The sequence below is a fragment of the Strix aluco genome, chromosome 3 (assembly GCF_031877795.1).
Source record: "Strix aluco isolate bStrAlu1 chromosome 3, bStrAlu1.hap1, whole genome shotgun sequence".
In the NCBI taxonomy this organism is placed as follows: Eukaryota; Metazoa; Chordata; class Aves; order Strigiformes; family Strigidae; genus Strix; species Strix aluco.
The window spans coordinates 57,260,848-57,273,700 of record NC_133933.1 but is presented as its reverse complement, the minus strand read 5'-3'; the positions used below and the strand labels follow the sequence as shown (position 1 = coordinate 57,273,700).

Sequence of the window (12,853 nt, the reverse complement as noted above, 5' to 3'; positions counted from 1 at the left end):
AACATTCCTGAATATAGCAGGATAGCTATATCTAGCCTATACTGTATCAGCTTCAGAATCAAAGTTAAAACAGCATCTGACATCAAAACAACTAGAAGGGAACTTACATACAGACAAATGTTCATATGTACATTTGCTTTTCTTACCTGTGCCCCCAAGTCATTGTAAAGAAATTTCAGTGCTGTCAGTTGTTCGTCCATCCCTTTGGGATTGTCTGTCTGTTGTTTCTGTACAATCTGCCTTCCTGTCTTGATGACAGTTTCAACCTCCAATTTCACCTCACTGAGGGTCTTATAGAGTTTCTAAAAACATAAATACATGTATCGGTAATCGATTCGTCGTGCAGACTTTCAGACTTCGCTTCATTTGGGGACCTGACCATCAGATTGCACTTAAACTCTGAACTTCCGATTAAGAGCAATGTCTGCCAAGATTTCAAACTCCTGATGTTCCATATTTTATTATAGTTTTACTTTTCACCCAAAAAAAGAATTATCCCAATAATTTAGCAGTGTTTACTCCATAACATCACATGTGGCAAGGCTGACATTGTGATCTGTACTTGATCTTATGCATAGTGTAGTTCAAATACTGAGAACCAAGCAAACTTGCCCCTGGAGTGATGCTTCTCTGAAACACGAGGATGAGCCAGGGAAAGGAGTTGTTTATGAACAACTCAGCCATTCCACCACATCTGTGATCAGCAATCCACTACTTTTATGTCCACATTCTCACCCAGAAGAATTAGAGTTTTTAAATTATCAATTGTTCTGTTGGCATTTTGCAAAGGGTTGTAACAGTTCCATCAGGACTCTTCCATCAGGAAGGAAAATTTCCTCATGAGAAGGTTTAGGCAAGAAGAATCAGAGAAGAAACACATACCCCCAAGCATGAGTTAAGAACATTGCATACTTACCATGCAACTGTCCAGATGAGCTTGGATTACATCTGGGTCAGTATCCTTCACATCCAAGACATGAAGTTCTGCTTTTACACCATCCAACACCCGCTTGCAATCCAACATGCGCTGCTCAAAATTGGCTGGTTTCTGGAAAAGCTGGTACTTTGTAGATACTTCACGGAGTTTTCTCTGTTTTAATGAACATTATGTTAAAATATTGTTTAGATTTACTATCTGCACTGCAGAATATAACATTTAAAGCATCTGCCCCCACAGATTCTAACTCACCTCTCCTGTCACCACAACTCAGTATACATGGCAACTCTACTTGCCAAGCCAAATTTCATCACCTATGCCTAATCTCTACCCTGAGGTGCAAGAGAGCTATAATTTCGTATGATACAGTTTCAAAATATCCATTCTACTAAAATACAGAGACTTTCTGACTTTCAGCATTTATCCCACAATACTTACGAAACTTAAACTTCCTTATTCAATTCATCTAGTGATGTTTGTTTCCTAATGAAAAGCACATAAAAGCATACACTATTTACTTCTGAGATTCAGTTGACCGCACCAAGCAATTTACAGGCTGACAATAACAGTGTGTAATTGAAAACCAGACGCTCTTCACATATAAATTCTTAGTGCCACTCTCATTTTTACCTGCAAAGCATCCAGCTGAGTTCCACCACGGGGAGACCTGCATTCAGGAGAAGCAGGAGGGAAAGAGCGAGAACTTTTCTTGAGCTCCTCTAAGGTGGATTCATGAGCTGCAATCTCAGCTTGAATTTTCTGCCAGGAAAAAAAAAATGTTACAAAATTGCTTGCAGAGAGGGAGAGGAACTTGCATACCACCTACTACCCAGCAGAAGTAAATTCACTCTGTAAAAGTTAAACACTACCAGGTTTATTTTAAATATTCGGGCTCTGGTTTCTAAATTGAAAGCCATTAAGATCGTTATTCAATACAACCTTCTTAAAACAGGAGAACAATTGAGATTACAGAAGATATCACCTAGTACATCAGCACAGGACTGAAATGAAGCCTTCATGGATTATTAAGTCTAGGCTGAGCACTGACACGAGATATTTCAAAATGTTTTGTAGTGAAAAGCCATAGTGGAATACCTGGGCCTCCTGGGGCATCTGAAACGCATCTACCCTATCAGTCAGGTAAGATGTCAGCTGTCTATCCAGCTCTGCTAAGTTTTCCTGCAAGACCTGCAACATGTGGTCAGTTTCTCTCATGGTCTGAAGCTGCTGTTCCAACGTGATCTGCCGGCTCACTGCCTGAGTGGGACAGAAAGGTAAGACAAGATGGAACAGTAATTCAATATGAATGATATTAAATTTTATATATCAAAACAAGGTGGGGGAGACCCAAAAAATCCTATGCAGGAGGACAGTTTAAAAAGAGCAAAAACAAGCCTTAGAAGGCAGCAATTTCTGAAGCCTGCTGTGATTCATACCAGTAGCTGACAAGCAGTGGCACAGGAGAGTTTTGCTGCTAGATACACAGGATAGTGAAAACAGGTGTCTCCTATCACCTCAGAAGAAAGTATTTTGTTAAAAACATACAGGTTTCAAGAACTACCTATTCAATGGGAATCAGGGACTTCGTAGTACACTACAGATTAGTATTGTTTGATGTGTAAACTTGCACATTTTCTTTCAAAACAATAAACTCTTACAGTGTGAAAACAGAGGTTCACAGTTCTTTCCCTCCATTGCCTCTCCCTTCAACAGCAAAACTTCTAAGTTCATCTGAAACAGCACTACTTGCATGGGACCACAAATTCCACACTATCAACACATGCACAGACCAATGGGTGCATACACACACAAAAAATGTGGAAAGTTGTCAACATCCCAGTATGTCAGTGCTGCAGCTGCCAAAGCAGATAATTTTTATATAGCAATAAATACTGTTGTAACAGGAAAAACAATAGTGAATGCTAACTTAAATGACAGCACATAGCCCCCAGCTGAGGGCACTGCATTCATGTTGCTCACTGTAATTAGGATGAACTGAAACTCCCTCTGTGACTGCACTTTGGCAGTGACAGAAAAACACTCCCATTCTACAATTTGGCATGGGCCTTTATTACCGGGATACAGAACACAAGTTACAAATTTATGCAAGCTGAAATACAGCTAGTCTTCCTCTACTTGTCTAATCTTTTCTAGATTTAATTAAAGAATGAGAAGAAAGGGACAATGTAATAGATGGAGAATGAGAAGAATGTTTTCCTTCTGTTCCTTATTTCAGTGTGACTTCTTCCTAGCTATTTCAAAGAGTGAAAATGTCTCTTATTCATGTTCCTCATTTTTACAGTTAGTGTGCAGCTCACCAGTATTTATGGCAGTAGGAAGGGAATATTAACCTCAGTTATTGAACTGTCCCCCTTGAGATTCAAATTGCCTTTTTGTCAAAATTACCTGGAAAAATACCAGGGGTCCCCGCAGCGCAAAGTTGTGCAAGTGTGCAAAACAAAACCTCACTCAAGTCAGGAAAAAACAAGCATCTTTCTCACAGGGCATTATTCCAAATTGAAAACAACTGACAACACTGTGAAGGTTTCTCCTCTTGTCCTGTATTGCAGTCCTGCAGCTATGAATTCAGGTATCTAATAAGAATCATTTCAGGCCACTGAGCTGAAAAACCCAGTCTACTTCAACCCCGCCCCCAAATTCTTACCAAATGACTCAATTCCTCATAGCGGGCATTGAAAGTCTCCAATTTTTCACTGATGATGTCATCAAGAATCCCTCCATCAATCAGTGTCTGCCCAAGTTCCCGAATCTGGGTTCGATTATCAGCCGGATGACGCAGGACAGATTCCAGGGACTAATTAGCAGAGAAAGTTTTAAAGGTTAAGACACTGAATATTACTGCATTTTCAGAGGTGGAAATCTGGCTGCATGCACAGAAGTTTTACACTTCAAATGTCTTGAGAGTGCTCTAAAAGCATGAATTAGTTATAGTTTAATCCATGATGACACAGACAAATACAGTGGTCATTTTGCTTTAGATAATTGAACTTCACAGCACTTCTCACATATTCACATCATTTCATACTATAGTGCTGGAAGGAATTAATCAATTCATACAGGACAGGGGAGAGCATACAATTTTATCATGGTACCAAGTATGGCACAATCATGTACAGCAAAATTCAGCTTTTGGTGGAGGATCTTACAAATATCCATTCCAGATTCAGAGTAATGTTCATTTAACCTGAAGAATCAGAATATTCAACACATTTCAGTATTCCACTGAAGTGTAGAATTTGTTTTTTTAAATGGAGCTATCTGAAAACTTACGAATTAGATAGAATGACTACAATACCTCAAGAGCGTCATTGACAGCATGCAATTTATCAGGCAGATTTTCTGTCATTTGCACCCTTTCTTCCAGATTGTTTAGCCAAGCTGTTTCTAAATCAAGATACTGAAGCAACTCAATCCAACAGGACCACACCTCCTAGGAACAACAGAAAAAACATAAATTAGCCTAGAATGCCAGGCATAGCTCATATACCATATGAATAGCTTCAAGAAATTATGTTTGAGACATTCACCTAAAATAGGCAAGCAGAAAATATTCAAAAGCATGCCATGGCACAGTAAGTTCTAGACAGAAAAACCTGCAACTATTGCATATTTTCTTTTATCTTGCTGCTAAATACACAGTCTTTACACTCACGCTAAAATTATCACCAACATCCAGATTCTTGTAATGATTTAGATTGTAACAACTGTTACAAAGAATGTAACAAAATGCATCCACTCCTCTTGAAAGACAGGACATACACAACCTACCCCAAACTATAATCAACATGCTCTAATTATCATCGTATTTCAACCTTTAATCTCTGAGAAGTTATTTTTGTTGTTTTGAAAGACACATGGATGGATGGATAACAGAGCTATAAGACGAGATTACTTATTTGCACAAGTGTTGCTTACAATACAAATTATAAAAGCAAAGTTAGATGGTGTCTCATGGATTCCAAGAATGTCATCTCAAGGGAAAGTAATCTTGGAAAGGAGCCACAGCAAAATGCATTTGTGCTGAAGCTACTGGATTCAGTGACAAAACTGGATATTTTCAGTGTCCTTCTCCATTCCTCTTGTGCCACCTGCCTCTGTTTTACTAAGCTGAGAGCTATCATTCTTACCTCCAAAGTGTGGCATTTCCCCCGGATCCGATTGCACAATAGCTGGTAGTTCTCCAGCACAACATTCAGCTCGGTTGCCAGGTCCTGACCACTAGACGGCACTTTGGTGGCCAACATCTTGATGTTGTCTTTGAGAATCTTCACCCGCACCTCTTTCTGCAACACATCCTCCTTTGCTCTCTGCCCAAAGAAATGTATTACACAATCAGTCCTCAATTGCCACACAGTCAACTATTCACCACTCAAACCAAGATCAGCAGTTTAACCTTGGAAGTGTTGCTGTGAAAATATTCTTGGGTCTGAGCACAACAAGATACGGCACTGACTTGCATGGAATTCAGTTTATGTTAGTAAGTGTTGAAAAATACTATTTTATTAAACATACTGACATATTTACCATTTATGGTTTGTTCATTATAAATCTGTAACTCCAAACAAAAAAGATTAAGTTCAGTGCTATTTATACCCTAGCATACAGATATGAAAAAGGGAAATGAACCAGAAAAAAAGAGGTTTGCTAAAAACAAGCATATCGGGAGAAAAAGGTAGGGTGAATTTACAGAAGTTATGATTTTCAGAGTTCAGTTAACTGTCTCCCAAGCTTATCCAGGAAAGATGATGTAATTACCCAGGACACGTGCAACTACAAAGTTGGAACCTCTCCCGTGGCTGCTGGGTGTGCTGGAGGAACATGTGAAAAAGACAACCAGAAGAATTCCTTCAACCCAACTGCACTTGGAGTTTGGTAACAAAAGTACAGGATAAGCACAGTACAACTAACACACAGGCCTGAAGAAATCATATTATCAGTTGTCAAATTTTGCCCTAACCAGAATTCAGGAAGCAGGACAGCTGGAAGACAGATCATGCAGACCAGTCTGAACCTGTCTGTTGAGACAACTAGAAGGCTCCAGAAATAGAGACTGTCCCATATCTCTCTTTCTTCAGGTTTCAAAGACAGTTTTATGAAGTTGAAGTACCTTTCATATATAAAGGCACTGTACTTTATGGTAGAATTTAGTACATGACAGTATTATTGTTGCACATATTGTTCAAGATGTCTTCCAAATGTAAGGCAATCAAAAAAAATGCCAGTTAACAGAAGGTCAAAGAATGGAAAATCTGGGGAACATATTATTTTATGGCAGCATTATCAAAACCACCTAGCCTCATCTTAAACCTGCTCCTTCAAATGTCAGCAGGAGTTCCACTCTGTTCAAGTGAGAGTAGAATTAGGCAAGCTTAAAAGTTTTTCTAAACCTTATGCAAAAATGCTCTTAGTCAAATATACAGTGTTCTTTCCCAGTCCTAAATATATAGTCCCAACATAATATTCTTACTGCAAATGAAAGAGGATATGCAAGTGTTACAGTAAGCTTACTGGCTCACTGACATATCTGCCAAATTGAAAGTTACAGAATATAATCTGGATTTGACAAATGTAAATGTGCTCAATCTCTCAGATTTGCCAATGAAAAGGAGGTTCGTTCTTTTCGTGGCTTGTGTTCAGCAGGCTGTCAGACTATATGATCTCAAATGGCTTCAAAGGACACGAATATATTAAAACACTTGTTAAAGACTGCTCAGAAAGCCCCTTCAAAAAAGAACAATTCAAAGCTTCAAATAGATTTGTCAAAGCACTTGTAAGGGACAAAAAATTCTTTATTTTATGCTCCATCAAGTAACAGTGTAGTGGATACTCATTTAAATAATGTGCATACAAGTAAAAACATTTGTGAAGATATGTCTGAACTCTCAGATTTAAAAGCAGAAAGAATTATTGTTTACTCTGCACATACATCCAAGAAAATTATCTATTCAACCAGTAATTTATAATGAGACAAAAATAGCTCCTTCCTCTCCATTTTTTCAGCCACTAGTCCCAAAATTAGAGAAGCAGGGACCAGCATCACTGTTTGAAATTGCTTTTCTAAATGTGGAGTTACTATTTCTAGGGGACAAGAAACTGAAGCCTAACAGCTAGAAGCAGGAGAATATGTTTTCACAGCCACTAATTTACACAGATATAATATCACCTTTTCTTTTTTTCCTCAAGTTTCGTCTCCTGCAACAATTTTCCATATTCTTAGTGTTTAATATGCTATAGATAGCAAGCCTGGCTCAACAGCTGGGCAAGCTGCTATTCATTATGAAATCCCTACCCCTCATGGCCAAATAGAACATCTGCTTTTATAGTTTGTGCTTTAAAAAAAAAAAAAATTCCACAAAGCAAAGCTGAAAAATACCACTAATCTTGTCATGACCTGAGCTCCTTTCCACGTAAATAATAATTCCACAAAAGGTCAACCTCCAAAGCCATTAAATTTTGTTTCACTTTAATCGGGTCTCTACAATGACCTAGTATTCCTGACCTTCATTTCCTCCACCGCATTCTCTAGCTCTTCAGGGGACTTGTATTCAAAATCTTTCTCCAAATATTCTTCTTCAGCTTGGGTCATCCATTCTTGCATCTCTGCCAAATCCTTCTTCAGATTTACAGCTTTTTCCTGACTTTCAGACAGGCGATTTTTCTGACTAACGATCTAGAAACCAAGTGGAGGAAGAAACAGCAGTTTTGTTACTTAAATGTCCTTGTATATATGAAAAATCACAAGTCTTTCTTAAAACATTTTACTACCAAAACATTTTCAGGCCTTTTTAATTAACAAAAGACTTTTACACACACACACACACACACAAACTCATGATCCCCTTTTTATCAAATCAACAAAATCTAGAGATGAGGGAAGGAGAAGAATGACCTTTTTCTCTTCATTGCATGTAAACTGGTAACAATCCCTGGAAAAAGTCAGATAGGAAAAAAACCTCTCTGATCCCAGAAGTTAGATTTATCTTTATACAGAGCACTAAAACACCCTTCAGGCCTCGTTTCTTTCCACAACCCAGGCAATCTGGATTCTATATCAACAGCAAGGTTCTCCAGCACGGATCCTCGCCAGGCATCGCAACTGAAGAAGTATGTTTCTACAGACAGTAGAAATCTTCCACCCAAAAGAAACAACCAAATACACCAGACTGAAGTGGTAATCTATTTATAGCCATTTATTTTTTAAAGCTTCTTGGAAGCAGGCAGAAATTACATGGAGCCAGAATAATAATCCACATTTCAGGAACAACAGAACAAAAAGGTCAGACTTCTCTCCTACCCACCCCAGAAAGAACAGCATGAGGCAAAGTGAACAAATAAATTTTTAGTTACAAACAATTAAAAGGAGTTCCTGTGCTCCTTCCAGTTAGGTACCGAGAAGAGCATGTATTCAAGCAAAACTACTGTTGCACAGGTATCCCCTAACATATTTGCACTTCTGAAGGATTCACTGGGCTAAATTGGATTGCAGCCACTTTGGTTGTGTGCCATTGGTAGGATGGTGCAGAGGTGAAGCAGGGAACCAGTGGGATGAGTATGTTTTACTTGTTTCACCATCAAACATCTGCAGTAACAAGCACGAGCAACATATGGAGAACTCACCTGTTTGCTCAGTTTCTCCCATTGAGTCTGACAGTCTACTAGCCTAGACTTTGCCCAAGTATTTATGCTTGCAATAGGCTGAGCTCTTAAAGCAGACTCTACTTCTTTCATTTCTTTCAGTGATGGTTCAATTGTCTCCATTTCGTTGACAAACACCTGAGCACATATCAGAGAAAATGAACATTCTTCTTTAGCAAGACATTACATAGATTCATAGGATACCAATAATTTTTTATTTTTTAATTATTTCACAGAAACTTCAATTAAAAAGTAGCTTTTCAATTTAAAAAAAAAAGTCGATGCTGTGTTCAATACCAGACAGTTTAAAACAGTCCTTCAGTAGCCCGAAACATCAGAACTATGCAACTAAAAAACAAAATACAGATTACCATACATAGCACGAATGTTCTCACATGACAAATGTCAACAACAGAACAATTGAAGCTTGAAGATTAGGTGCACTAAATACCCTGATCTTTCTGGCATACTTCAGATGCGTATTCTCCCAGAAACAAATATTTGAAAGTACACTGTAATTACTTATTATAAAGATAAAATTCTACCTATTTGTGATCATTACATGCCACTGACTAGGAAGGAATCTTACTTGTTAGGCACATACAATTCCTAAACCCTAGTAGTTTCAGAGTCAGTTGCTTGTTATTTTTATTGCCCTTGGGAATTGAATGCAGAACGTACTTTTGACTCACAGATTAAATTCTCTAATCACAAAATTGGGAAAAATATATAAACATTTTCAGAGGAAATAATGTCAGCTTGTAGATGAGTATTTGCAAATATAGTGAAGACCTTTGAAAAGTACAGAGTGTTATGGCTACACACAAGGAACCAATTAAAATGTGCCCTGAGGAAAGATAAGACAATTTTTCTGGCAGTCTTTATGGAATATGTCATGGAGAGTTATTTAATAATACAAGCAAAACAATAAAAAAAGATATGTTAGTCATTTATTTCAAAAGATTCCTTAAAAGAGCAAAACTCACTGTGCACTGGTCAAGTTGTCTTTGAAGTCCTTCAGTATCTCCTTGAACAGCCTTTTCTGTCATTAAGAAGTCTTTTACACCATCCATCCACTTCTGAACAACTTTTGAATCAGCCTAAATCAAATACAGTAATGAAGAGCTGAAACAATGCTGTGATGAAGAATGTACGACTGTCACATTTCAACTTCTAGCAGAGTCAATATTCTACAAGCTGCTAGCCCTACCTTAGTTTTGAATCAGACCACCTTTAGTTTAATTTTTGGTTTTCCTTGTTTGCCTTCCCCCCCCCTCCCCAATTTCTCTGTTCTCAAATTCACTTGAAAATTAAATTCAGCAGTGATAGTCTCCCATCCATGCCACAGCATAGTTTAATTGACACTGTGCTGCTTCAGGCTATCACAGAAATGCAGGATCGAGTAAAGAGGCAAGCATGGCTTCAAGATGTATGTGGCTACCCTTCACATGAAGGACCCGACTGAAGGCTGGGAACAGCATTTTGCTGATGACACAAACCATGTACAACTGCTTCCACCACTCTTGTTCGAGAGACATATTGCATTCCAAGGAAACAGAGGGCCCTATCGAAATATGTGGGGAGAAGAGAAGGGAGAAAGCTAAACATACCTGACAGGTAGAAGCTATGCTAGGAAAGCCATTCACCTTGCAGAGAAATACAGGCATAAAAGGAAAATATCACAGAGGATTAGACTAACCAGCAAAAACAATCTAGCTGTTTGAGGCCAACAGCAGCTACTGTACTCACTAGAGAAATGCACAGGGGGGGAAAAGTAAATACATACACAATCTCAGACTTATCTGACTTAATATTTGGCAGCTGCCTTATATCCTGTGATGAGGTTAGTGAGGAGGGAGACAAGAGCGTTGTCATCTCCTTCCCATTCAACTGTGGATGTTCCCAATCACCCTTACAAACAAAACCACCACAAACTTAGAACAGGGAGGAAGTTTTCCCTTGTCCTGGTTCAACTGAGTTATATGACTGTCATTTTTTAAAAAAAGTTCAACTATATTATTAATCAACATTTTTGGACTGTTTGGTCAGGTTTTTTAATAGACAATCTTTTTATTCTGACACAGTCATCATCACAGCGCACTGTTATTGAGAAGCGGAGTCAAAGCTCATCAGCTTCACCTTCTACTCTGCATGTCAAAGAAAGCACATACTTCAATTCCTTAAAACCCTTGCAGTAACAGTTCTTTCAAAATCAATGTTACACACTGCTTCACAAAAAAATGTCTGCACTAATGAAAACCCATTAGACTAAGATCATCTTTATTTTTAGGCCAATGCTACCATTAGAGGTCAAAAATCATGATATTTTCTTCATTCCTTTTCCATTTTGGGGGAATTTCCCGCAGCTGATTAGCCTGAAAATCATTTTCCAAAAACACAGAACCCAGGAGGCTTAACAGTGAACCATGGCTTAATGTAAAAAATACATATTTATAAAGGCTGCCATTTGACAAGGCATTTTAGCATATACCTAATTTAGCTTGCTTACAGTAAGCTACTTAAATAAGTAGCTGAAGTGAATTAAATGGGATTACTCAAAGTTAGGCACACATTTCAATAACTTGCTGAATCACAAGCCAAGTCTATAGAAGTTTAATGAGGTAAATGCTCCTGCACTGTGCAGGTAAAGAATTACCGATGGTCAAATACCCAGTGTAGGTTGTTGATGTACAAGAGCTCACAATTTTTACACATGAACTAAAACACTGGACCAGTTTCTAAAATTTATTCCAGACAGGAACAAAGATCACATGTTGAATTTTATCTTGTTCACTCCTAGAAAAAAGTCACATGATGTACGGCCATGCAGTAGGTTTAAAAGAAGTGAAGATGATAGATAATCAGAGACACAGCAAGCCACGCATTATTAGAGGTATGATAACAGAGACTACACGATACAGAAATTTTCTTGTAGAAATCACCTGAACAGCAGGACCCACAGGCAGATCTGCCATTGACTTGCTCATCAGAATAACAAGGACATTTTTTAAGCACTGCTCACTGTTAAAATTAGAATACTTATGTTCAGTTTCTTTTCAAAAACCTAAATGTGAGCAGTGTTGTTTTGGGAAATGCCTGTTTTTAAAGATGAATTAGGAAAAAAAGAAACATTAAAAATAAAACAACACTTGTGTGTAGTTGCACATGACCACATGTTCTCCAAGGGTTATCATTCACATACTCTTTTTTTTTTTTCTTTTCTCCTCCACTTTAAATTATTGTGTTTCCTTTAATAGCCAGACACTTCATCTCCTCTCTTAACCAAGGAGATCCTGCCCAGCCATTCTCCAAAATAATCTTGTCTCTGGTATCACATCTCCAGTACCAGGCCATTCAGTGTCTGCACCAGGACCATATACCCATTCTCCAGTATCAATCTTTCTTGCAGTGCAGGCTCCATCCTGATCTGTCCAATGCCATCCACAACATTTTTATTCAACTTGCTCTACATTCTCATTTTTATGAATAAAGTGCTAGACTACAAAAATCTCTGTATAGATTAGTACCACTTCTTCAAAAGGAAAAATAAGAGAATATAAATAGATGACTGTCCATCCACTGACAGCTTTGAAACATTTGGAAAATACAGGAACTGTGTACTTAATTCGGTTAATGAGAAAACACCCCCACTGTAAGCCCCATATTTCTACAGATAGCACCATGATGTATTTCTTTTCATTTTCAATTAATTAATAATTACTTCCATTGTCTATTCTGCTTTAATTTCTTTTTCAGCTTTTGTACTTTTTATGTTAACAGGAAAATTTTAACATCTCAGGACAAAATTCTGTTCTCAAATCTATACAACAGTGCATGGCTTCAATGCTCTGCTCTCCATAGCTCTTCATAATTCCCATGGGCATAAAAATCCACATCTTCCATCAGTGAGTGCTTCATATACATGGTGGTACTAACATCACTTTGAACAGCTATGGAAAACAGGGCACTTCACCTTTGGCTGAAAAAACAGAATCATTGATTACTAAATAAAAACCTGCTATGCTAACACTGCACATATGTACCCTACTCAGTTAAACATGAGAGAGAATTTCAGTTTTCAGGAGACATTCTTCACAGCTGTGATTTAGGAAAGCAGGTGCATGTACAGACCACTCAACTGAACATGATTCAAGCACAGAAAAAAGAAGAGTTCTGCACTTACAAGACATTAAGGGAGTAAAAAATGCTGCTAAAACTGATGAGGTAAGTAGGTCTTGCTCAGTGTAGCTACAGATAATC

The 12,853-nt window shown here is 38.0% G+C and overlaps 1 protein-coding gene across 6 annotated transcripts in view; it reads right to left on the bottom strand.

Moving 5' to 3' along the window:
• UTRN (utrophin) overlaps positions 1-12,853 on the bottom strand; it is a 387,283-nt gene that overhangs the window by 264,767 nt on the left and 109,663 nt on the right. For all 6 annotated transcript variants that reach the window (XM_074818672.1, XM_074818673.1, XM_074818671.1 and 3 more), the window contains 10 exons: positions 9,580-9,693; positions 8,576-8,731; positions 7,458-7,628; positions 5,086-5,265; positions 4,254-4,388; positions 3,603-3,752; positions 2,033-2,194; positions 1,568-1,696; positions 917-1,090; positions 147-302 (listed from right to left, as the gene is read on the bottom strand). In XM_074818672.1, coding sequence (XP_074674773.1) covers positions 147-302; positions 917-1,090; positions 1,568-1,696; positions 2,033-2,194; positions 3,603-3,752; positions 4,254-4,388; positions 5,086-5,265; positions 7,458-7,628; positions 8,576-8,731; positions 9,580-9,693 — 1,527 coding nt within the window. The remainder of the gene's footprint in view (positions 1-146; positions 303-916; positions 1,091-1,567; positions 1,697-2,032; positions 2,195-3,602; positions 3,753-4,253; positions 4,389-5,085; positions 5,266-7,457; positions 7,629-8,575; positions 8,732-9,579; positions 9,694-12,853) is intronic.